The 26874-nt window shown below is 40.3% G+C and overlaps 1 protein-coding gene and 1 long non-coding RNA gene across 2 annotated transcripts in view; one reads left to right on the top strand and one right to left on the bottom strand.

Annotated features, from left to right (window-relative positions):
• Window positions 1–3942: 3942 nt before the first annotated feature.
• The window catches only part of LOC107498965, a 98266-nt gene continuing 75334 nt past the window's right edge, over window positions 3943–26874 (bottom strand). The window contains exons 2-3 of the long non-coding RNA XR_001594169.2: window positions 5070–5324; window positions 3943–4052 (exon numbers count right to left, since the gene is read on the bottom strand). This is a non-coding gene — a long non-coding RNA (uncharacterized LOC107498965). The remainder of the gene's footprint in view (window positions 4053–5069; window positions 5325–26874) is intronic.
• RGS2 (regulator of G protein signaling 2) lies at window positions 18782–22027 on the top strand. The gene is made up of 5 exons (XM_016122675.2): window positions 18782–18914; window positions 19883–19984; window positions 20093–20154; window positions 20721–20887; window positions 21153–22027. The coding sequence occupies exons 1-5, from the start codon at window positions 18805–18807 to the stop codon at window positions 21345–21347; spliced, it is 636 nt and encodes a 211-aa protein (XP_015978161.1). The 5' UTR covers window positions 18782–18804; the 3' UTR covers window positions 21348–22027.

Raw genomic sequence — 26874 nt, 5'->3', positions numbered from 1 at the left:
TCAAAACAGTATTCCTCACCATGGGCTTAATCTCATAAACTGGCCACTTATGGCACACTGCCAGACACCATTACAATTGTCAGAAAATTACACCAAACTGCTCTCGACACTGAAGACAGAGAGAGGGCCAATCATCTTTCTTCCTACAGATATTAGTCTCATTAAAGAGGAACTTTGAAGATCATTTAAATCAGCTTATTTCCTAACACAAGGCATGTTCAAAATACCTTTAAAAGCTATTTAAATCACTTCTTATCTTTACTCAGCTATTGATTCTACAGATAGGAAATGGTATGAGTTATGCACAAATTAAAAATTAATATTAGGTAATATGTACTGAGTCCTTAGTAGGCAAGACTCGATGCTAAATTAATTCATTTCATCATCAGAAAAGTGTGATAGAGAGTATGTGTGTCTGTGTGTGTGTGCGCGCGTGCGCACTCATGTGTATCTATATCATGAGCCCTGTTCTACAGATGAGAACACTGGGACTCAGAGGTGAAGTATCTTGCCCAAAGTGACACTACCTGGCGTGGGCATTGACAGCAGCTCAGCCGTGACACTAAGGAATTTTGATCCCCACTTTTTCTTCCAGCTATAGACCTCCTCCTTTGCTCCCCTTTGCAGCAAGCCCCTAAAAACTTGAATGTCTGAAAGGCACCCTGTATCTAGCATGGCCGGCCACCTGCAAACCCTCATCCCCTCCCTGCAAACCCTCATCCCCTCCCCGCAAACCCGTGTCTCTGCTAACAGCAACTCCATCGCACACACTGCTCAAGCCAGCAAACTGGCATCTTCTTTGGGCCTGTTTTTCTGTCAGACTCCACCCGACCTACTGTCATCTTCGTCTGACAGTGCAAGGCCCGAGACCTAGAGCAGCGAAGTGATGTGCCCAAAATTCCTCTCCTAGCAAGTGACCGCTGAGATTCAAACCCAGTTCTCTGTGGCACAAAAGCCTGTCCCCCACACTGAGCAACTCTCCTTCAAGGTGGCTTAAATGGTAGCCTGAAAGTGAGTCACCCAGCCAACCACCAGGATAGGAAAGGTTATAGAGTATACGCCAATATGCCAAAAAAATTATTTGAGGTGATCGAGGTGTAACTAATGTATTATCTATAATAACCTAAAAGTTTCACCACTGGTAAAAGGTATCTGTTCTACATCTTTGTGAGCACCTTACAAAGGACGTGTCACTGAAGATTTAATCAGGGCTTCTTCCCCTCTCTGTCTCCTGATAAAATCACCAGGCACAAAACTTTCCTTACCACATGGTCTGGAATTCAGATGAGCCAATTTCCAAGTGCTCTTACCAGAAATGACAGTCAGGGACACCCTCTGTTCTTCCTCGCTCAGACCCTATCTCTCTCTTCATGTGACTTTATACGTTTGGCCACTGTCAACAGATTTATGACGCTGAGGGAACACACGAATGACCCCATCCCATTCTTCCTCCCCTCTGTAATTCTTAAACACAAGCACTATCAGATGGTCTCCAAGATGTTATCTGTCTAAATGTTTTGATTCATTGTTCCCAATGTTTTTATAACACATACTCTACGTGATGTCAGGACCTATCATTTTCAGAAAAGGGCTCAGAGAAACCATGCGGTTCACGGAGCGTAAACACTGTTTACAAGCACTGTAACGAGCCAGTTCTTTTAACAAAGACTACTTCCCGGGTCTGTAGTGGCATTTCAGTTTTTAAATACCAATATTTAGCTTCATGGCCCTTTATACTTTTAGGAGATAGTGGCCTACATCTTTTTGAGATGGCAGTGGAATTTTGAGAGAATATGTTCAAAGAACTGTCATTTCCATGACTCGGAATTCTTCTTATATGATGTATTGCAAAGATTGATAAGATTTTTTGTTATGATTTTTAAATAATCTAGCAATTTTTCCATTGCCCTACTAAAAGAAATCACCATCTCCGCTTCTTCCTTCCTATGTTTTGAAGTTGCTCATTCACCCTCAGTAACAACACTTTTCTGTGAAAGCCACAGTGAGCTGGCTGCCTTCTTTACTTTCTAATGTGTGGAAGGAGCCACATTCAGCAATTACTTAAAGCTACTGCTAAATAAAAATCAATTGTAAGAACCTCTACCTGCAAACGCTCCCATCATTAGTTGCATTGAACAGTACATATTGCCATGGTCACTCTTTCTCTGTTATTGACAATATCTAACATACAGAATAAACTCTTACCAAAAACTTAGATTAAAAAGGAGAAGTGGCTCAAAGATTCCAGGGTATGTTTATCAAACGTTAAGTGCGCAGACAATCAGAACTATCAAATAACTTGTCGCCGCCCAACCATCTTGGTCCCTGCACAGAACCGCATTCAGAACCGTGGAGTGTTGCTTCCTGTTTCCGGTCTCAGAACTTCCCCATTGTCCGCACTTCCATCCTCGTCAAGGTCCTTACTGGAAGTATCTCTGGCATGCATTCCTCTTTCTGGGCTTGTTTGCACAAGCTGGTCTCACTAAAGCTTGGAACCAGGCAGAGGACGTCTGAACTCTTCCAGAATAACTGCCAGAGTTTTGTGCCCCTACTAGAAGCCATAGGCCATAGAGAGGCCATCATCTTCCTTGAGCTGCGTCTTTAAACACCTACAGTCCCTTTTGAGAGTAGGCAGCCTCTGTCCAGACAACCTCCTTTTCCATTTTTCCTTAGAGTTGCAAATTTGAGATGGTGCTTGACAATATTTCTTTTGTGTATCTTTGTAATTTAGTCCATTATACTAAGATATTTTTGCTTATCATGTTTTAAATTGAACTTGGTAATTACAATGTCAAAGAGCAATGATGAAAATGAAAAAACAAAAAACTTTTGGATAATTTATAGTCAATACTATACACTGAGATTTCTGGGGTCATTCTAGCCTCCCTGACTAAGCCACCACTTTCAAACTTCCCCTCTTCTCTGAATTCCAAAATATTTCAATCCATTAGCTACAAAGGTACTTATCTCTGTGTAAGCTTTGGGCATTGTCATTTAAAGAAAAGTCTTTGCTGAATTAGAGAAGTGTATTCTTGAGATCTCTCATTCACTGCCTTATAGAAAGCATAGAAAAAAAATAAGGGTCATGAAAAATAACTGTGTATCACAGACTAGTATTTAAATTTATGAACAGAAAAGAGACACTGACAACATGCATCCATAGGAAATAAAACACAAACAAAAGAACTGATTAATTATATCTACTTTTTCGCCGCCAACCATATTGAAAAGACTTAAATGTCATTTGTTCACCTCAGGGCAGATATACACGTAGTACCAGAAATCAGTTTCTTCATCTTTAAAAAATATGTACGTGATAAGGTAAAAGTACCTTAGATATGTGGATTAAAAGCAACAGCACTCAGTGCCAACCAAGAAGGACCCTGGAGAAGGCAGAATCTTATCGACCACAACCTCTGGAACAAGGAAAAATGTTAGCATAGCTCCAGCTGGCATCCAAGACTACTGGGCTAAGTCTACAAACGCAAACGTGTAAGTTCATTACTAACGTGCCTCACTTAGTGGAACGTGTCAGTATGCTCAGGATCCAAGTCATTCAGCTCTGCACTGCCTCAGTGGCAGTGGAAACACACTCAGGTCTCCTGGGACAACCAAAAATACGTGTGCTCACCCTAGAGAAATGGAAGCCCAGTTCAAAAGAGCACTAAGGTCCAATGAAAATCTGTGAAGCATCCGTTCAGAGGTACAGAAGACTACGGCCTCCAGCTCAGCATCTTTTCACGACATAAATTCCTAAAGGTGTTGACTGCATACATTTTTCAGCACAGAAGGGGTGTGCTTAACTATTTGTATTAGAACAGTAATTTTTCAGGATGGAGCAGGGAACCAGAAAGAAGGAGGTGAGAGAAGGCACATTAAAATCGCCAAGGGACGATTTCCACAGCAGGTCACGTCCCCGGCCCACTCACCGCAGGAGGGAATGTGTTGAGCTCTTACAGTCCAGGACCTTGTGGGGTCTGGGGAGGAGGAGTGCAGGTTCAGGGGCCTCAGCCATCCTGCTCCATCCCTACGCCTTGTCCCATGTGGAACTCCTGAAATGAAGAAAAGCATGTTTCTGTTCTGTAAGGTTTTTCTAAAGGTAGACTCCTGGGAGCTCAAATATACACACAAAATATTCAGCAGAACAGTCTCAATGTTCCTGACAGAGAATGAACCAAATGTATCATGAACATTCTCCTCCACACTTTAGTTATCTCAGAGAAGAACAATTTGTTCCAGCTTTCTTACTTGACTTTCACAGTCTAGGTGAGAGAATCTCTCACGAAACCAAACAGCACTGCAGAGACTGTGCTGAAAATCCCTGTGGTTGGCATCATCGAGTGTTAATGCAAATGTCGAATTCAATGTTGTTTAAATATGATGCTCTGCATCATCCCAAATTTCTGCACAAAATTTATATTTTCATTGAAATAAATTAATGCATGCCTATGGTATGTTGTATAAATTGACACACTGATTTTAATTAAACTGTATAATTTGACTCTTGGACTTCAAATCCTCTTAATTTAACTTCAGAAGTTTCTTGAGCTATATCTCTCCTACTGGAATGGCAGATCTAACTCATCTCCTCTCACACCCACAGAAGTGTCATTTTCATTACCTTTATTACCTACCTGGCAGGATACAGTGTGAGATTTATTGTTCTCCAATCCTGGATAAAAACCTATCATGCTTCTGCATGGCCTTAAAGGCAAAGTCTGAACTTTTTGGCTTTGCAAAAGACTGCGCAAGCTTTTATCTTCATTCATGAAGCTCCCCACTGTGCAGCAGGTGCATTCTCTAGTCTCACTGACCTCACTAGATTTTTGAAAATCATTCCTGAATATCCCAAGACTTGTCTGTGATTTCACATATACCATCTGCTATGTTTTAAAATGCCTTCTCCCAACTTCTTTTATGAAAATAAAAATAAACATAAATTCTCCTATTTGCCTTTCACAAGCCAACTAAAACTACACTTTCTCTCCAAATAGTTCGTGTTATCTGTTGCCATGTAGTGAGTTTCTCTAAAACAAAGCCATTTTAAAAACAACAAAGTATCGGCTTACAGTGTCTGTGATCAGGAATTCGCATGGAACTTAGCCGGTGGAGTCTCGTGCGGTCAGGATGCTGGCTGGGGCCACAGTCATTTGAAGGCTCGACTGGGCTGGAGGGGCCACTTTGGAGATGGAGCATGCACATGGCTGTTGGCAAAAGTTTCCTGCTGGCTGCTGGCAGGAGGCCTCAGTACTTCTCAACATGGACCTCACCACAGGGTTGCTTAAGTGTTCTAATGACGTGGCAGCCGGCCTAAAGGGAGTGACCTGGGAGAGAGAAAGCAAGGAGAACATGGCAGTCAGTGTCTTTTACGAGAAAGACCATCTCTTCTGCCACATTCTATCCATTCCTGGAAGTGAATCACTAAGTCATGCTAACACTTGAGAAAAGTCTCCACCTTTTGCCAGGATGGCCACATCTGCCATAGCATCTCAGCATGATGCATTCAGAATACTCTCCCAGTCTGGGCGAAAGAGAAACTTGGAATCTCACTGGACCACGTAAGTAACCCTGGGATCCATGGGGGATATCTGGAGATGAGGAAATGAAATTGGCTGCCACAGTTTGTAAAATAAGACTTATAGAGTCATATTCATCTTATAGTAAGTAGTATGAATAGTTCTTGAACTGTTCTCAGGGTTGTTTCACTCATATGGTCTCCAAACCACATAAATCTGAACACGGTCATTGCTTACAAGCTAACTCCTACAAAGCTCTCAGTGCCTAGTATGAGCTGGGTAAACAAGAGCCATCATCACTAACTACCTCAGTGGTACCCAGACAATGTAAAGTGGCTAGATATTTCCAAGAAGTTACAGATCCTGGTTTACACACTCTTAGAGTTTACATTCTACTTGGACTGTAACTTAAATACATATGGATTGGGATGGCCTCAAAAGTCAGAGTGAGAGTAAGTTCAATAATAAATGCTGCTGGAGTTCAATTAAAAGGCATTATTCTGAGCTGAGTAAGCTCTTTTTATAAAAAAATTAATGAGTTCATAATTGCAATAGACTATACAAATCTCGGTCAACAAAAAAATTGTGCTAACATCATCCAGAAAAAGAATGTTGTAAGCACTAAGAACGAGTTTATAGTTTTAATCTATTTTCTTCTAAAAATAAATAATTTATTGTTAGAAGTTCAATTAAAGTGTCTTTAGAAAGAGCAGGAGACTAGAAAGATGTAAGATGGCCACCCATTCAGGGCCCGCAGTGTTACACGTCTCTCAGTACATTGCTCTGACGCTCAGCCACATAGGACCAAAAACTATCTCACCAATGTCCCAGAATGATGAAACTCAGGGATGCTAGTTTCCAGATGAGCTTGGTAAGGACAGACTCAGAATAAGGGGCAAAGCAGTTAATTTTATGATTTAAATGTTTGATGACATTCAATCTAATGGCCTGATGGGTCTATCTCTTCAACGAGGAGAGAGTCACTGAGCAGCCCCATAACTCATGTTGGATACCTAGAGCATGGTCTGGCTCACATAGGCAGTCAATAAATATTCTTTAATAAATTAATTAAAGTTCACCTGAATAGTGCTTAATTACTACCAAACACTGTTCTATTTTTCCAGATATTTTCCCGAAATGTTATAAACTATATTATTCTAATCAACACTAACTAGAAAACTTATTAATATAGGGCTTTGAAACTTCAAGGCTGTGACATTTTGAACCAGATAATTCTTTGTTTTTATGTTTGTTTGTTGTAGGGAGGCTGTTCTATGCACTGTAGGATGTTTAGCAGCATCAATGGCCCCCGTCTTCTAATACCGGTAGGGTGTGTGCATGCACGCACACACACACACGCCCCCTCTCCAATGTTTCCCGCTTATATGCACCTTTGCAATGCATGACAATGTTTTGTTTCATAGTTTTGACATAGTTAGTTCACTATAAGACTAAACAAAAAGAGGACCAGCTTGGGGTGGGGTGCAATAGGGTAGAAAGAGGGGTTTGGGTGGGAAGAACAGCTGAGACAGTTACATCAATCAAGAATGTCCTCGGGTAATGACAAATACTCCCTGGAGACAAACACAACCTCAGTAGAGAACCAGCTCTTTAAACTGACATCTCTGCTCTTATCGTTTAAGCACTAATTTCAGAACTTAACAAAGACCATGTCACTGTGAGTCCTTAGAGTCATCACTGTTGTTTCTCCTTAACTCCACCCAAATCCCCAGGCATTCCCAGTGCCACCAGGCCATTGGTCATGCACTACTTAAAGATGGGGGTCCATTCTGAGAAATGTGTTTTAGGTGATTCTGTCGTGTGAACATCACAGTGCACTTACACACCTAGATGGTCTAGTCTACTGCACACCTAGACTATGTGATAAAGCTTACTGCTCCTGGGCTACACACTCGTGCGGTATATTAACTGCACAAAACATCGTGAGTCTAAAGTCAAGAGAAAATGGTACAATCAGGAGGAAGAGTATGAGGCTGCTGTGCATGTAACAGGGCATAATGTTCCACAATAAACTTTGTTTTTATAAGTAGAAAGAGTACACTCAAAAATAACAATAAAAATATAGTACGGTAAGTAAGTCAGTAACATACCCATTCATTACCAAGTATCATGGACTGTACCTAATTGTTTGTGCTGTACTTTTATGTGACTTGCATATGATTGGCAGGGGGATTTGGCTACATAAAGTTAAATAAATCAAAATATATTACCAAACCTAGTAAATATTTTAATAAAATAACTAAGTATGAGATGTTAGTACCCATGAGCTATATTTTGTCCTAGGCAGTGGAATGGAATTTTTACTGTATATATTTGTCTTGACAAAATAAGAACTTCTACCCCAAGAAAACTGAGAGACCAATGGCCTGTTGAGCAGGTCTTAGAAAGTCACAGATATTTTTCTGTTGTAAAGTCAGGCATGGTATTTCAATAGCTTTTTATTAAACTGTAGAATTAGGTACCACTGCCTTCAGAGACATTATCTTTTTCATCCTGAATCTTTTCTCAATATGTCCTCAAATGACCAGTCAGGAAAAATCAGAAAAGTTTGATGTGCCAAGAGTCACAAAAATGCCACAAAAATGCCATTCCGATAAGCACTCAGAGCAAGGACATGTGTCTATAAAAAGCTTCGATTTATTTCAGGAGCTTACTCAAAGATTGGTAAGCTAAATTTTTCAGTCCATAAATTTGGTTGAAATATAAAATGTGTAACAGGGATAACATCAGTTCAAACTTTATGCCTTTTCCATTTCAAATAACCACCTTTGACAAAATCACAGGTCACTTACGGTGATTACCGGTACAGCCTTTCTGCAAAAATCACCTTCCTAAAAACTTAAAGGAAAAGAACGATAAAAGGCAACTCAAAAATTTTTTATCATTTTTTCTTCCTTAGCACCCCCCACATGCGTGTCAGCACGCAGAAACACACACACACACACACACACACACACACACACACACACACACACACACACACCCCTATGGTTACAAGTAAAATATGTCATTGCTTTGAGCTTGAGAAGTAATTACTGTATGATCAGCTCCGATATTAAGCATCCTCTGGCTGGTGTTGTCTTGCTTTATTTTGTTTACAACCTATTTTTTTTTAAGTAAAATATTAAGACCAAGTATTATTTTTTCCCCAAAGAGAAAAGTATAAAAAACTGTACTGACCAATTTGATTTATCATAGTTAACAAATCAGTTTTAAAGAAAAAAATTGCAATAAAATGTATTGTTGAAAAAGATGAGAAAATCAGATAGGATTTTTTAAGCTGTCTTGGGTAAAATGGGTCATTAGCCTGGGTAATTCCATGTTTATTAATTATTTTAGTAATTGTCTGATTATGGACACTTGGCCATTCTATTTAACTCAGCAATTGAATTTCCCAGTCACACGAACCTACACTGATTTTCTGGAATTTCTTCATTTATAAAATAGAAATGTGTTGATATTTTTTCATACAGAAAATGTAAAGATGAATTTAAAGCATCTGTTCCAAAAATATATTATGCAAAATAATTGGAAAGTAACTTGCTTTAATGGTATATTAAGCACATGGTTAGTAAGTAGTCAGTGTTAGATCTCTTTCTTCCTTCTTTTCTTTCTTCCTTACTCAGTCTCCCTCTTTGTTTCAGGGAGTGAGGAAATCATGGAGCCAAGAGTCTGGAAAGTTATTCTACTCCTGGGCTGCCACTTCCAACCGACTCAACATCACACTAATCTCAGGACCCTTACTCTTCAAACATAGATTAATGCCATTTCCCCTTTTCTCCTTCATATAGCTTTGTGACCATGAAAAAATAATGCATGTGAAAAACACTTCAGAATTGTAATATCTTATATAAAAGGAAGATATGATATTAAGAAGACTTTAACGTGAAAGTTAAAGAGACTATTTGGGCCTATGAATAATTTGTCACAGCCTCCATCACTCACAAACCTTAAGATAACCTTCAATTTTTAAGAACTTCAAGCAGTTATTCATGTTTCTCTAACCCCATGAGCACATATCAGTCAAAAGTCACTGGCATTATGTTCCAGGAGCCTGATCCTTATTTCATTAAAGCCTGAGGGACCCAAGAAAGATAAAAATCTGGTTGATGTTAATGCCTACACTCAATTATATAACAGCACACATACCAAAGATTTCCAAAATTTCAGAATAGTAGAACAGCTGAACAATTCTCAAGTAGCAAAATTAATAGACCTTGTCCACGTTCTCCTCTCTGGCTGTTAACTGGTCACCGTCTCAGACCCCCACTTATATCAATGGCTTTTTCTTATTAACACTGACTTCCTGAAATTCTGGATCTTTTGCAAATTTTCCTATTACATTAGGTTTTACATTATGTTTGCATTGTATATTAGTGATTTATTAGTAACCAAGACCAATACTAAGTGGGGAGGGGATTTTGATTAGAAAACATATTGCTTTTCAATTCATTAGTGGATATTTTCCTATTTCTATAGCTTTTGCATCTCTGTGCATATGAGACGGACACTTGGATAATGAGTGATCAGACAACAAGGACACCTTCTTCCTACCTCAAAAGGTTGCTGTAAGGATCAAAATAAAATTCTGCTTGGCACACAGTGAGCCTCAATATATGTTGCCCGTTTTGTATTTCTTGAAGACAAAAGGCAGTAAGTGGAAACGAAGACAGATGAAGGAAATAATTGATGATGAAAATAGGAAAAATCTAGGGAGGGGAGCAGAGGAAGAGATGCTGAGTCAGGAGCAGGACAGACAGGTAGCAGAGCCGCGGCCGATCCCAGACTCTGCAGCCTTGCTCCCCGCTTCCTGGCTCGGCTTTCAGATGGCACATCATGACAATACACCGCTATCACCCGAGGTAACCTGAGGCTGTCTCAACCCGCAAATGACCAAACACACCAATGGGATCTATTTGTTAAATTTTGGTCAACCAGACTTGTCTCCGAGGAGACAAGATTCCTTCCTGAGAGCCCTTTTCTAATGCAACGGAGTCTCTAAACTGTTCTCTTCCTTGAGTTTCAACAGATCTCAAAAGATAGTTCCCCCAACCTTCATGTAAAAAAAAAAAATCCCTAGTAATACATTGCGTATACAGTGCTCCATAATTTACGAAGCTTTTTATTTCACATTCACAAGAGGAAAGTATAAAAAGAACAAGCCCTAAAGATGGAATCTAGGAATTTTCACTTTTAATAAGATCTCTAGATGACTAGCCAGTTCCCTTATTTCACATATTTTCATGTACTAAATGAGAATCAAATTCTGTCTAACTTCCCTGGGAATACATGCTTGGCATGTAAACTGAAGTTGTGGGTGTTTAAAAACTCTTCAGCCACACATGTATGAATAGTCTCTTGGTTTATTACATAAATTACTAATACCATCCCCTGGCTTTTCATTAACTAATTCATTATTTTATTCAACAACTATATACCATGCAATAGAAGGTGAATTTCACAGCTCAGCTTTCAAGATCAATGTTTTGCAAACATGACTGCACAGCCAGGCTATTCACAAGAAGACCTGTTAACGACGACCCACAAAAAAACAGCAATTCGATCGTAAAAGATTACAGACTTGCAATTCAAAGTCTAGCTCTATCAGATTTGGGGCATTTTCTTCTGTCCCCAGAGATCTATAAAACAGGAATAACTGCAGCTATCTCGTAGAGGACTAAGGATAAGAGATCATGATGATATACACAAAGTGCTCAATAAACAAAACCTCTTATTGTTATTATGAAAGGGGAGAGGGCTGGACTCTTTTCTAAGGAATATTCTTAGAAACCCCGATGTCATGTAGTATTACTTTTCTCATATTTCAAATAGAAAAAAATTAAGCTCAGCAAAGTTAAGTCCTTTATTCAGGTAACAAACTTGTTTAGCATTTACCATGTGCCAGACCAGAGCGAAGAGGACAGGGTCCCTAACTCGGGTACCACTGTCCTCAGAGGAAACACGCAAGAATGCTAAAGGTCTCGATTGGGGGATGCTCAGGGTTGTGGTAGCTCCCCAGGGAGTTCTTTTGGAAAATTTCACTTGTATTTCATTTTTTTCAGAAGGTAGGGAAGAGCAGGCATCAAGGAGGCTCCCCAGAGGGGGTGTGACAGCTGAGTTGGGAAGGCAGTAACCTGACAAAAGCAGTTAATCACTAGCAGCCTGGTCCTGAATGAAACCAAAGCCTTATCTGCAAAGCTAGCACATTTCCCACTATATCACAGCTTCTTTGATTTGATTGCATTAACAAGCATTTTCTTGGCACTTGATTTATGGAAAAGTCTGTTCTAGGTGGCAACGAAGGTGAGTAATTGCGGTTCTTATCTTGGGAAAGCAAGAAGGCATAAGACAGGCATACAGTAACCAGCTCAAAACGTAAGTGGCAAAGGAGAGTTTAATATCCAAAATCAAGTGTTGGATGGTGAGCTTAAACCTAGCCCTCAGATTCCCAGTGTGCACGCCAGCGATCCCTCACATTCCGTGCGGTCACGGGTCATCGACACAGCTACGTGTGAATTCTCCCACATAACAAAGCCTGGTGGGTCTTATTCACCACCTTCTCTGTAAATTATAATATGATTTAATTTCTGCCTAATACAAATTAAAAGGACCTTATTTTATCACTTGTGGGCGCGAAGAATTCTACTTTGCATTGTGTATAGTGTTTCTGCCTACTTTAAACTGTTGACTGGTGTAACCTATTTGAAATATTTAAGTTGTAGACATCTTTATAAAATAAAATTTTTCTTTAGTTTTCTTTTGAGTGCTGTCTCCATCAGATCTGGGGATCAGAATGATGCTCACTTCAAAGACCCAGATCCCCATGGATTGCTGTGGGAGATGCTGTTATTTATAGTTGTTGTCAAGTTTTTAATGATTAAAAGTCTACCTTATACAGGTCAAAACAGAGAACTAGTCACTGAAGTTTGTGCCCTTCTGGAGAAAAGATACAAAATTATTGACAAGTTTAACCTTATTCAAAAAGAATTTGAAAGCCTTGCATCAACTTTTATAAAAGCCAGACTCAAGAACAAACTATCAAAAAAAAGAAGAAAAAAAATGGAGGCCATTAATAAAGGGCTGGAAACCTCCAATTCTTTTCTAGGACTTAAAAAACTTTCAGAAAAGGACTTAGTAAAGAAAATTTCAAACATTTAGAGCAACTTGGCATTGCAAGAAATATCCGATCTTCAGAAGATACATCAAAACACATCCAATTCCAAGCAGCTACACGCAAAATATCCTTCAACGTGTATCAGGAAAGTGAAGAGCCGCTTTAGACAGCACGAAAAAGATGCCTCAGATATGAAGTTTTATCTTTGGGAATGTGTACAATTGGACAGAAGGAGTGAGCAAACTTGTTAATCAGGGGGAAGAAAGGTTTGAATAAAATGAGATTCTGCTGCACATAGAACAAGTCCTAAATGGTTACAGAAGTCAGATCATCTCCGAAGATGAGAGATCAGCCTGCTGCTCCAACGTGGATGGTGGTGGGACCTTGGACTATGTGACCGCGGACTATATAACCTTGAACTACATAACGAATGCATCAGTAAATGGAGACTTCTAATGAAGATGAATACAGAGGAGTTTTGAAGAAACTCACAGATAGATGTTTTGGGGTAAATACAGCTGATCTAGGCTGAGCTAGTCCAGATGACTCTGTTGGCCTTAGCTAGGTTTATTTTAACATAGTTTTCATATTCAAAGAATATGAAACCAAATGAACCCTGTTACTCAAAGGAAAGAAAAGAAGTCATGCACTGAAAGACTAAAAGTCTCCAAACGAGATAGCTTTGCAAGAATCAGAAAACGGGGAGGGTGGACCGGGGGAGGATGCAATTAATTAGAAAGGAACAGGCAAAGAAATGGAAGCAACTATATGTCCTTCCTAAACTGCACTTTTGAGAAAAAGAAATAAATTTTCACCAAATATCCAATATTGAGAGAAGTCGCCCTATAAAGATAACAGAGAATCTTTCCAAATTATATGAAAAAAATTAGCATGTGAACTGCAAAACATTTTTGAAAAACATTTTTGAAAAAAATAACCTTGTCTCCCCAGGGTTCCCCATGGGGCATCTGGAAGCACCCACGGGGACCACGAGGAACTGGATGGATAAGCAAGCCCTCAAGAACAGAGGAAGACCAGGCAGCAATGGCACAGGCCAGGGCCCCTTGGTGTGCACCAGCTGCAAACCTCCCAGGACCACGGACTAAAGAGCCCTCCGTTAGTCCAGCCCCATCCCAAACACACCGCGTCCTCCACAGAGGCCAGGCGGAGCTTGTCCTGGTCTTCCTTGAACTGATAGATGCTCAGGGCCTTCTTTTGATTCAACCCTTCCCCCTAAATAGGAGACAGAGCATCCTAGGAGCAGCACCAAATGATGGGTGCTAGGAAAGCCCCAGAAAAATGGGACAGAGTCCCTAGAAGAGGTTCTGCAAGGCCAGCCCCTTGCACTATGTACAGTACTACCATCACCACGTCTTCAGGGCGTTCTTCACACTGGTTTCCTTCCATTTCCTTGCAAAGGGCAGCTGCTGTGATTACTTGTACCCTAAAGATATGAAGACCAGGCACAAGGAAGCTGAACAATTTGCCTGAGGTCACAGCTGATGTAGCATGGAGAACTGGGAACTAAAGGAATTGTCCCAATGGTAGGTAAGCCCTTCAGCCATCCTACCCTCCTAAGGATAATTTATAAAAAGAAATGTCAAATGATTTTGACTTTTGAAGCTAAGGATGTTATGGAGTCTAGTGCTATTAGCTCAGCATTTAAGACTTGAATGTTTATCACATGACAACTATCAAGGCCTACTCGTATCTCCTTAAAAGCATTACCCTTTTTCCAATTTTGTTAAGATTTAGGAATTTTTTGAGTGTTTTAAATAATGTGCTTGGGAGAGAACATCCAGAAAGTTTTAGGTTCTTATGAAGCAGTTGTAGATCAAAGACCTTTGAAAACCAATGTCTAAAATGGATTAATACTCTCTACAAAGGAACAGTCAGTAAACTGGAAATACCAGTGCAAAAAGATTCCTTATTTACTAGCAGCAGCCCCTCTTCAAACTTAAAAAAAAAAAGACAGATTCTCAGTAATTGATATTATATAGCCCTTTTGAAATTTTGTATATTATGAAACCAATATCTCAATATTCCAAAAAAAAAAGTTAATAGGACGTTGGGTACTGCAATGATTTGACAAAATTCTGTACACAGAAACTAAAATCCCAGGCAGAAGAAATTCCAAGGAAGAAATGCCTAGCTTCACCTCTTCACTTTGTAGGCAAGATGCCTTCCAGGCAACCTATTACATAAGAAAGTATCTACGAACCCTTCTCTCCCCTGAGAGTCTGTGTAATCCACCGTGACAGGAGAGAGCAGCCCCGGGCATACATGGGACACAGCCTCCCAACTTCGACTACACACTTCAACTACAGGAATGTCAACACAGGTGTTTGTTTGTTTGTTTTAATTTGGAAAAAAAAAAATTGTGATGCTCCTGCTGTTCATTTCCAAAGAGAGTTCAGATATTTTAGTAAGGACGGGACTATTCAATTTAAGTGGGTCCTGCCTGGGTTTGAAGTGTGACATCTCCTATACTATGGATGAAGTTAAGACGGAACCACGAAGTACTATCACTGGAATTACCAACACAGGACTGGTAAAATTATTAACTCTTCTAAAATATATGTCAAGTGTTAGGTTGAAACACTGATTAATTCCTGACAAAAACACTAACTTTCTCTCTTATGAGCTTCTGGGTATACACGTTACATTCTAAGAAAGGGCATTGATTATAATGTTAAATCTCAGATTATATCAGGGGTGAAGAGTGGAGAACAGAAATGTGTATACATACATTCTGTTAGAAGAATATTTCATTGACTAAAGTTAAATAAGAACTCCCTCAAAAAAAAAAAAAAGAAGGAGGAGGAGGAGGAGGAGGAGGAGGAGGAGGAAGAAAAACAGAAAAACAAGACAGGTGTCACACTTCCTCAAATATGGTCAACAAGTAGGGTGCTTACGGCTTTCATTTTTTCCAATTACTCATCATACCCTTTGCCACATGGCATTTAATTTCCTAGTTTTTTTTTTTTCCTTTTTTCTAAAACTTACTACCCATTTAAGACCTCATGAGGTAAATAGGTTTACAGCTTTCATAAATTTAGGAACTAAGATATTTTACCCAATAAGCAAAGCACGGAGTAATATATAGAATGATCCTTTTGTGGGGTTTTTATGAGCATATATCTTGTTTTCTAAATTTCGAAAGCATAAATATGAAATATTTTTCGCTAATAATACTGATTTTTTTTTTTTATTAATAAGAGTTCACATGCAGGGAGAGGGGAAGGGAGAAGTACAGCAGAGGAGACTTTTGCTTTTCATATTCTCCCTTTGGCATTACCAGAAACTTGTATTTTTTTGTTTGCTTTCTACTGTAATTTATTATTATTTTTTTTTAATACAAAAAGTTCAAGAACCATGCTGAGAACCTCAACCACTAATGTGTGCAGGGCCTCTCCAGTAGGGGGCATGATAGATACAACATGGAGGATGTAGGATTAGTTTACCAAGCCACTCTCAAGCTGTGGTTTGCTGTGTAACATCTACCACAGAATGGAAAATATGTGTGATTTTAATATTGAGCAATCCCATTTACCTAAAAGCCAGTTGCGACAACAACAGCAACAAAAAAAGGGAAGTCTTGAAACACTAGTTTTCGCTTTAAATATATATCTGCCTGTCTTTTAAAAAAGATAATAACTTGGCGATTTTTTGACAAAAAGCTTTCAGTCTATAGAGGGTATTGGCTTAACTCTTAAAATTTCCCATAAATACAGAAATGATAAACTACATTCAGATTTGTCAATCGACCTCCTAATTTTCAAGAAAAAAATATTTTTCTGCCATATAATACCAGTTGTCAATTGGATATGGTTTATGAAAAAAGCAAAGCATTATATTAAATGCTTACAGAAACATCTAGAATAGTCTGTATTTAAACCAGTTGCTTACATGGATACACACACACACACACACACACACACACACATTCACTTTTGTGAATATATTAAGATGATTGAAGTTTTCTTGCTTGGAGATCTCTAAAAAGTTTAAATGTCGAATAGTTCACTTATTTTCCTTATTTGCTTACTATCCAGAGAGTATTTACTAAGTATCTAGTAAGTATCTATGAGCTTGATACTCTACAATTCTCTGAGACATTATATCTTGCTATGTAAACAGTACTTACACATTTATAAACTAACTGAGTTAATCCTTTAATGATTTTCTACCTTGAGTAACTATGCTTCCAAATATTTCCTTTCTTCACACATATGCAAAAAAACAAGTTTGTACAGTACTTCAGAATTTGCAGAGGCCTTTTACATAAGATTCACATAATAGACAATGAGGTTGGCAAGAAAGATACATTATTGTTCACACAAATGAGAAACTGGAGCTCAAGGAGCTGTGATCGGATTATCCCAACACTTACTTAACATGTATTTATTTAACGTAGATTAAGCTGAGACTCCAATTAGGGTCCTGACACCTGTCCAGCTCTCTGTCCCTGCTACTTGTCAGAACACCTAGCCCTTCCACTATGAGCGAGCTCTACCATTTAATGTTCTAAGTAAAAATATATTGAGGTTTTTACTGGCAAGAAAAAGCAAATGTTTGCATATTGCACGTATTTAACAAATATTGAATCATTAGAAAGAGTAAGTAGATGTGAGAAATTTTAAGCGATGTTTTTTCAGAGATGAAGCACAAAGCATATGCTTGGAAGAAGTGACATTCTTATATTTTGCAAACATGTTCAAAGTATTTATTTAGAAAATCGAAATGATTTTCCTTTCCATAATAAAGCATATGGCTTTTCTTTAGAGCAATAATTGTAGATTTTACCCTCCAAGTCGACCTGTGAGCTCCAACTACTGGCAGCTCACCGTAAGAAAATGTTAAGCTGGTTCCAAATGGAACAGTTGTAATGCAAAGTAGGGAGAATATCTGCAGCCTAGTCAATATCTTGTTAATCTTATTGTCTCCTTGGATGCTTGATGGGAAAACCACTTAAATATTCCACTGTTCAGTTCTAATAACGTTCTCTGTAATCAAAGAGTTTCATATTTGAGGTTATCTCTTTTGCCTTACCAATCGAATCATTTAAAGCTTTCTAAAGCAAAGATGATTTTTTGAAGAATTAAGAAGTTAAACTTATTTAAGCAACTGTTAACTTCCCCTACCCTCCCTTTTTGCCAGTTATTAAGTGTTCCGATAAATTATAAGCCAACTGAGAATGACTCATGAGGAACTCCTACATCCTGGTGTTTTTGCACTAGAACGATGTTGGCGCATCGCAGCTACGAGGTCTTGGTGTTCCCCTGTCTCATTGTGGTTTCTGTTCTGGAAACAGGCAGCCACGACTCCTGAGGAGTCAGTCAGCCCTGAGCCCCACAGACAGACCCAGTCACGTTATCTCATCGCGCTCAAAAACGCACACCCAGTCACTCTCTCCTGTTCCTTCCCTAACGTTCATGCCACAAAGTGCCCCACGATGCCCAGGCAAGCTGCAGAGGAGACCACGCCACCGCCCGTGGACTGTCACTGTGCCTCCTGTTCACAGCGTCCTTCCCCAAATTAAATAGAGTCGCGCAGAAACCGGTAAGGGTCTCCCCAGGGCCTCAGTTTACAGACCAAGAAATGAGGCGTGGGGACAAGGTGCACGCTCAAAAAAAAAGGTGGGGACAATCTTAATTTGAAATAAGGCAGTTGCACTCTGGTTCTCAGCCAGCAGCCTTTGCCTGCAGGGAATCGTCACCTGCTTCGGGGGTCAGGAGCAGGCACGTGTGGGGGAGCGAGCGTCCCCGCCCGGCCCTCGGCCACCTCTGCAGGCACGGCCCTGCGGTCCCGCCCAGGTGCCACGCCTTGGCCAAGGCCCCCGGTGAGCGTGAGGGCTCAGAGTGAAAGGTCCTCGTCTGCTCCCTGTCGGCCCCAGCCCGCTGCAGCGTTCTGCCCCAGTGCGCAAAAAGCCGAGACGGCAGACGTCAGCAGCGCCCTCCCTTTCATACCCTTCGGCGGAGACGTGACGACCTCGGGCCAGGCTAACCCCGCCCCCGGGGCCATCTGCAGCTGGCCAATAGGCGCCCTCTGGGGGCGGGACCTGAATCGCGAGGCCCCGCCCCACGCCGCTACCTGCTATAAGTAGTGCTGCGGCGCGCCCCGGCCACAATCAGCCCCAAAGGCAGGACGATAATGCAAAGTGCCATGTTCCTGGCTGTCCAGCACGACTGTGGCTCCATGGACAAGAGCTCAGGCAGCAGCTCCAAAAGCGAGGAGAAGCGGGAAAAAATGAAGCGGACCCTGTGAGTACGGCTTTCTTCTCTCCCCTGCCAGCAGTGCAGACCTAGCTCTGTGGGTTTGCTCGAACGCTATGCATTGGAGCTCGGTTTTAACAATGGGAAACTATGTTGCCTGCGCCTCTGCAGCAGAAAAAAAAATGTGGAAACGCTTAATTTACTAAGTAAGGTTAAATCTGTTGCGTGAGAGGACTATCAGAGTTTAGGAACTAAAGAAAATTCTTGATACAGAGGCGGTGGTAGATGCGCTTAGAAATTGCGGTTGGCTTTGTGTCCCCCGGCATTTAAAATGACAGCTGGGAATCCTGCGGCTGAAGGGCGTCCCCATCCTTCGTACGCTGCATTTTAAGTTCTGATCATCTTACACAGCTGCGACGATGGAGGTATTTTTGCTGGTTCTGAATATATTCGTTTTAAAACCATTGTTTTGTTGTTTTTTTTTTTAATTTTATAATTGATCATCTCAAAATGAGTGTTGTAGTCAGGGAGTGGGTGCCTCGGCCACACACACCCCTCGCTGTGCACAGCTTCTGGTGTGGTCCAGAACCTCCTACTGTTAGGACAGAAGGGGGATGAGCATGGACTGGCTCAAGGCAGTTCCACTGTCAGCTTCATCAAGGGTGAAATGCCTCGGGACTGTAATTAACGTTGCAGAAAAACTGCTGCCTTTTGCCTGCCAGAGATAGCATCTGAACTATGCAAACTAAATTCTTTAAAATATCCTGGTAATTATAGGTAGTTATTCCCTTAGTTATAAAACTAGTAGTACAGATAAATGGATAAAATTAATTGTGTTCCATACATAAAAGCACAGGGTTCACATGTTACATGAGTAAGACCGACTTGAGTTCTTGCTTTGTCTGTTCGGTTTGTCTGTATTTACTGGGTGACTTTGGTAAAAATACCAACAGCTGCAGGAGCATTTTCAAGTGTTTCCACTCAGTGAATATATACATTTTTTTTTTTTTTTTTAGATTAAAAGATTGGAAGACCCGTTTGAGCTACTTCTTGCAACATTCTTCCTCTCCTGGGAAGCCCAAAACTGGCAAGAAAAGCAAACAGCAAACCTTCATCAAGTAAGTTGAAAATCATGCTCATGCCTATATGACTAGCTAGCTGTTGATGAAAAGGAGAACTCCAAAGCCCTGACATACATAAGCTAATATGCGGAACTTCTCTTTCAGGCCTTCTCCTGAGGAAGCACAGCTGTGGTCAGAAGCATTTGATGAGCTGCTAGCCAGTAAATGTAAGTTCACTTCCTGAATTTGATCCATTCCAAGCATCACAAGAGTCTGGAAAAGTTGTGTCCACAAAAGAGAAGAGCAGCGTGCATGATGCAGTTCAGCTTTACAGTCATTATGACATACTCCTTTATCTCCCAGGGTTTAGCCCTGGACGTGCATGGTTCGTTCAGATGGGGAAGAAAATTAACCTAAAAAAGTGATAGTGGCCATTGCTCTTTGTTAAGATTCAGTCAGCTTTTCCACTGCATACAGTGTTTTCAGGAGGCTTAGTTCCCAGGGAACTTAGTGCCTCCCTATAAAAATTTTCACTGACAGTCAACTTAAGTATTCTTGTCTTTTACAGCAGTGTGCCAACTTAAGCCTTTGGCCTACTGGCATCTTAGTCTTTAAAAAGCTAAATTCTGAGGATTACAAGTTTGAGCGAAATCCAGGAAATTGCTATCGTCTAGAAATAATAAAATATGGGGCAGAGGTAAGGGAATGGGAGTTCTAGGAAAAAATACAAGGGATTATTTGGTCACTCAGTTCACATTCCGCATGCTTCTTTCTCCCCCTCCCTCTCCTCCAGATGGTCTTGCTGCGTTCAGGGCTTTCTTAAAATCTGAGTTCTGTGAAGAAAATATTGAATTCTGGCTGGCCTGTGAAGACTTCAAAAAAACCAAGTCACCCCAAAAGTTGTCCTCGAAAGCAAGAAAAATATATACTGACTTCATAGAAAAAGAAGCTCCAAAAGAGGTAAGCGGGCGAAAGTGCTGACTTTCAGCATATTATGAACATTCTTAGCACCAAAGTGAAACAAAAGAATTGAAGTCAAATTAAAAGAGATGGGTTGGGGGAGGTAAAATTTTGTTCTCTAATCTTAGATTTCAGTCAATGACTAGGCTTGTGAAGCTGATCGCACATTATAGAGTTTTGTTTTCAAATATTAAATAAATAGATTTAAACCTCTAACTCTGAATATGGAATAAGACACCTTTTTTTTTTTTTTACTTTGTTTCAGATAAATATAGACTTTCAAACCAAAACTCTAATTGCCCAAAATATACAAGAGGCTACAAGTGGCTGCTTTACAACTGCCCAGAAAAGGGTATACAGCTTGATGGAGAACAACTCTTATCCCCGTTTCTTGGAGTCAGAATTCTACCAGGACTTGTGTAAAAAGCCACAGATCACCTCAGAGCCCCATGCTACATGAGATGGAAACTGAAGCCCAAAAGTGGAGGACATTTCATTTTGTTCCTAAGGGGGAAGGCTGCAGCCTGCCCCAAAGACTGACGAGTTCAGCCTGGGTGTTCGGGAGACATCACTCAGAACTGTTGATTTGAAGCTGGAGTCAGTTAGGAAGCTGGTGGTCGTCGGGGAGAAGCTAGTGCCCGGAGGACTTCCTTAACTGTAGAGAACACAGGGAGAGAGTGGTCCGAATGTGGTGTGTCTCCCACTGGTAAAGCAGGATTGTGAGACTAAAAGATATAATGTAATACTATGGTCCAAAAGCATTTTCATTATCAGTAGGCCTGGGATTATGTGGCCTTAGCTAGCTGGCTGTGCATCTTTCCCCAAATCAGTCTTATATTACCACACAGTGGTTTTAGTTTTAGTTTGTCTTAGTACTAAGTAACATTAAAATGTTTACTACGTGCAAGCGTATTGAAGTTCTTATGACTACAGGTCATCAGTACTGTTGTCTCATATAACGCTAAAACAGAAATGGTCTGTGTTTTAACTGTTAAATGGGGTGTCATAGAATGAATACTGTTGTGTAGAAAGTTCAGCATCTGTTATGAGTGCCAAAAACTGTCCTGAAGGCAGCTAAACTTTGAAGTGGTCTTTGAATACTTTTAATAAATTTATTTTGATAAATAATGTCATTGGAAATTTGGTCCAGATCCGGGTGTTTTGTGTTTGCTTGGTAATTGGGAATATGGCGGATACAAGGGAAAATATCTCCTTTCTGGTAAAGAAGAGGCATCATAACTGATGTGCCTCAGACCCGAGAAATGAGAGTTGCAAGGAAGATGTGCTCCGATCTCTAATGCTTCGGCGGGTCAAAGGAAGTATGATCGCATCCTGAGAACCTCCCTGGGATCAAGCTTTCTAATACAATCTCATAAAAATCAAGTTTGTTATTAATGGAAACAAAAGAACACTGACCCATTAAAGACGAGCTAAATGTGAGAACTAAAATAATGTCATAGAGACAAAGTACCAAAATTACGTACCTAAGACTCTCAAATGGGGGTGGGGGGAAGCTAAGGTGAACGCAGGCCAGTCTCTTTATTTCCCTCGCTTCCAAGTTCCCCCACAGGGCACTGGCATGAGCTTCCAAAACACATACCTGAAACTGTTCCCTCCACAACAGATCGCAAAGTCCGACTCTTCCTAATTAGCCTGCCTTCCCTGGGCCAAGAAAGAATCTGGTCCTGTTACTTTCGCTAATGATGAAGGCAAAAGAAGCGTACTTCTGCCTCTTGGACTTAATCTGTGTCGAGAGGAAGACCTTGAATGCGTTATTTTTCCAACTGGCTTTTTAGAAAGGGAATGTGTTTCCCCAGCAGACTGGCTTTTCAGTCTCCTCATTTTAAAAAGGAGGAGGGGGCAAAACAAGGCAAAAATAAAGGAAAAAAATAAAACAACGAATAAGGAGAGGTGTCTTCCTCCTGGATTTGGAAAATCTAAACCCCTAGTAATGATTTCTTCCTCGGCTCCTCAATTTACACCTTCCTGCCTGTCCCACTGGTCCCTGTGAGGTAGTAAGGGGCTTTAAAAATTATAAAGCACTAAAACAAACAAACAAACAAACAAAAAACTTGCTTTGATTTGCTAAAAGGAAAATTGAACTCCCTTAGTTTAAACTGCTTTCACTGTGCTTGCACTAGTTTCTACCTTAATCAGACTTTCTGGCACCAAGAGTCACAAGCTCCATGAGAGACTTTGCCTTGTCCACTCTGTCACCAGCAGCCAGAATAATATATACTAGGTTCTCCATAAATAGTGGAAGGGTCATCGGAAGGGATTTTTCTTTGGAGAATAAATATATCAGGCCTGCACAAGCCTTAATTTGGAGAGGTTTGAGCCAGCAGAGAAACCCAGGAGTCGTGCCATATATCCAAGTTGTCGCCAAGTCCTATTTATTTTACTTCAAATCTCCAGCCTGCTTTCTGTCACCACCCTGATCACAGACGCCACCACCTCTGCCTGGGATGACGACGATAGTTTCAGCTCACCTCCCCTTACTGTCCGTCCCCCTCCAATATGTTCTCTGTTACTTCTAGCGATCCTTTCAAGACACAAATGGCTCTTGTCTCCCTTGACAGTTTTCCCAAACAATTAGGATAAAGGCACTATCCCTAATATGGTCTAACACCTGCATGGCTTGACCCCTCCTTCCCGCTCCAACCTTGTCCCCACCATATCTCGTCCGGCTCTCTCTGCTGACCAAACTAGCCTTCTTGCATCTGCTTGTAGGTGCCATGCCCACTGGTTTCACAGGGCCTTTGCACATAATAGTCCCTCTGTACGGAATGCAATTTTAGCTCTTACTCATCATCCATATATCGATGCAATTGTCACTTCCTCCTCCAGGAAGCCTTCCTTGACCTTTTCACCTAGATCAGATCCCCTTTGAGATGGTCTTATAGCCCAGGTGCTCTAAAATAGAGCACTTGATAGCATTCTCATTAATGTGTATGATTATTTGATCATCCTAGGTCTGTCCTCGCTGGATTGTTAATGTCACAATTTGAGGACTGTCTTTTTCTGCTCGCTGCTAGATCCTAACACCTAGCACCCAGCCTCTCACACGATGGGAGCTGAATACATAGTTGTTGAATAAATGAATAAGTATTAAAAGCTGTTATAAATAAATGTTGGTGAAATAAGATGTACCAATGCACAAGGAAATAAAGGTTTTAAAATCCCTATTGGCTTAGATGTCTGAGCATACCTGCGGAGCTTTATCCTTTCAATAAATAAATAAATAAATAAATAAATAAATAAATAAATAAACAAACAAACAAACCTCTTCCTAAGTATGTTCTCTATAACTTTTGACCTTTAATAGAAGGAGAAGCCACATTATATTAACAAAAAACAAGAGTTTTGGCTTTTTCAGGGCCGCTAAACCACAGGCTTTACTCAGGCGGTATTTTCTAATGTTCTCCAGTGTGGAACAAACTGAAATAGATTTAAGATTAGAAACCACATACCTCCACAAATAAATATTACTTGATGTTCCAGTTTCTCAGAGTTCATACATTTAGGATCCACAGTCTACTCGTTTTGATGTTTCATTTTTCATCTATTTTAAGCCCAGGAGTGTTTCAAAATATGGTAATTTCATATAGTCCCACTGGAAAAAAAGGAGAAGAAACTGTCTCTTATCTGTCATGTGAGCACAAAGGGGCAATATATGAATTTTAATGAAATAGCTCAAAGTGCTCATTCGAAATTTCATAGGAAGCAGGTCTTTGGTAGCAGGTTGGTCGATGTGTTTATTTTGCCACAATATTTAATCATTAATGGCAGCAATTCTCGCCTTCTAGGAAGGCAGAGTGAAGGAAATTTCTCTGTATCACGAGAGATTTTATGGACGAGGGATAGAGACCAGCAAGTACTCGCCCTGTGCCAGGTACAATCCTAATTCAAACTCGGTTTTCCTGTGGCAGCCCAAAAATTGCAGCTAAAGAAGGAGTCAGACTTTATAAGAGTGTCACCACTATTAAACACTGAACTCTGACACGTACAGAGATGCCCAAGGTCTGAATTAGATGCCTTTTGACAACTTTAGAAAACCATTTTTGTTGTCTTTGTCGTTGGAAGGAGATGTTTACCTAATTCTCAGCATCCTAGCTAAGGAGTAACTTAGAGTTGCCTGAGGTGATAATAACCACGCAAAAGAGCTGGTCCTGTGACCTGAAGGATGAAAAGAAGAGTCACCAGCAGGGGTAGGAGGCTCATCCCAGCCTAAGGCGGCAGCATTAAACAAAGGCCTGAGAAAACTATTGTGTGCCAGGACCCATGCCCACGCTGCACGTGCAGCATCAAGCCCAGGATGGGCATAGAAGCATGGCCCACGACCAGATGACAGAGGACCTTGAATATGAAAAGTTGGGATTTTATTCTGAGCCAATGGGATACCAACATCAGCTAAATAATTTAGGCAGCAATACAAAAGCTGAATTGGAGGCATGAAGGTGTGTTAGCAGACTTCAGTAATAGCTCCAGATGAGAGATGCCCTGTCCCTACACCAGAGACACCAGGATGGTGTCACCAAATAATTCAATATTGCTTAAGAGCAAATGACACATTACCTACTCTGTGCAGAACTCTGATCTAAACCCTACAGAGATTAAATCATAAATACAAGCAAGACATAGTCCCTGTCCTCAAAGAGGCCCCAATTAAGTAACTAACGAAAAAACGTATAAAAATTAAAACATAAGATGGACTACAATTGGCGATTAATTATCAAAAGAGAAGTACAAACACCTTTAGCTGGAATAAATCAAGAAACAAAGCGAAGTGACATTTTTGATGAGATTTAAAGAAAAGGTAGATTTACTAAGGACTAATACGGTTGAAGGGGAGAGTATTCAGTGTAGAGAAACAGTTTAAATCAAGAGAAAGAGGGAAAGCGGAATGACACCTTGCATTGTGCTATGATACTTGTGCAGCCAATTAGTTATTTTGGCGGGGATGTACATTTGAAAGCTATTACATTGATTCAATTTGATTCAGTTTTTTTTTGCAAATATTGATGAAGAGTTTCTTTGGGCGAGAATGATGTGAAGGAGTAGAAGAAATGGTCATCTACTGAGAAGGAAGGAATGGGAAGTATGGGAGCTCAGGATCACTACTCAAGGCTACACTGAATTTCTCTTAAAAGCAGATTTCCTCAAGGTCATCAGCCAGCCTCGTCATCCAGCTCTATGACGGCTTCCTCCGGGAAACCACGAGCACCTGTCCTTCTCTTCCTACAGCCAGGTTCTTACTCACGACTGTCATCCTCGCAACTGGATCTCAAGACGTCTCAGATGCTATGTCCTGCTTCTATTTATTCCCTAGACTGCCATTTGAACGGTGAGATTCTCACGTCACTCTTAAAACCAGAAAAACATATGAACTCTCTGGTATCTTCCAAATCACGGTAAACTTCTGTACCTTAGGCTAAAATTCTCCACTATTTCTTTTTTTCTGCCTATCCAACCTTATTTCTCACCACGGACCAGAAATATTCAAGACTGGATTTTCTTATTGTTCCAGAGATAAATTATCTTTCTATTATTATTAGATCAAATTGCCTCCCTTCCTTGGAAATGCTCTTTCTTCCCTTAAATTTTACTCACTTTTCAAAGCTCAGATCAAGTTTCACCTCTATGAAATATTGCCAAGGGAGTGTCAGTTGTATCTTCTAACTAACTGAACCATTTTGGCTTATTCCACTTAATTTTTAATGAGTAAGTTTCCAGACATAGAGATACTCAGTATCCTTTGATCACTCTGATTAGTTCATTGATTATTGACTCACAAACTCTTCGGTAAAAATGTATCAGTGATATAAATGATTTCATTTATGTTTGCTAAAGTCATTTACAAAAAAAAATTTTTTCAGGAGTCTATGTAGTTTTTCATTTTTGCTCTACATTTTTTGCCTTGCAAATTTAAGGGGCAGAAAACCAAAGTATGTGGATCTTGGATAAGGTCCTAACATTAGGTTTTTCCT

Source organism: Rousettus aegyptiacus, unplaced genomic scaffold (assembly GCF_014176215.1).
Source record: "Rousettus aegyptiacus isolate mRouAeg1 unplaced genomic scaffold, mRouAeg1.p scaffold_m13_p_18, whole genome shotgun sequence".
NCBI lineage: Eukaryota > Metazoa > Chordata > Mammalia > Chiroptera > Pteropodidae > Rousettus > Rousettus aegyptiacus.
Note: the sequence above shows the minus strand (reverse complement) of the source record. Positions and strands in the feature narration are given on the sequence as shown.

Excerpts from the sequence above, each read along its gene's own strand:
- RGS2 (XM_016122675.2), top strand. The coding sequence starts at position 18,805 with ATGCAAAGTGCCATGTTCCTGGCTGTCCAGCACGACTGTGGCTCCATG. Across the intron at positions 18,915-19,882 it reads GAAAAAATGAAGCGGACCCT|ATTAAAAGATTGGAAGACCC; the intron begins GTGAGTACGGCT and ends TTTTTTTTTTAG. Across the intron at positions 20,155-20,720 it reads TGAGCTGCTAGCCAGTAAAT|ATGGTCTTGCTGCGTTCAGG; the intron begins GTAAGTTCACTT and ends CCTCTCCTCCAG.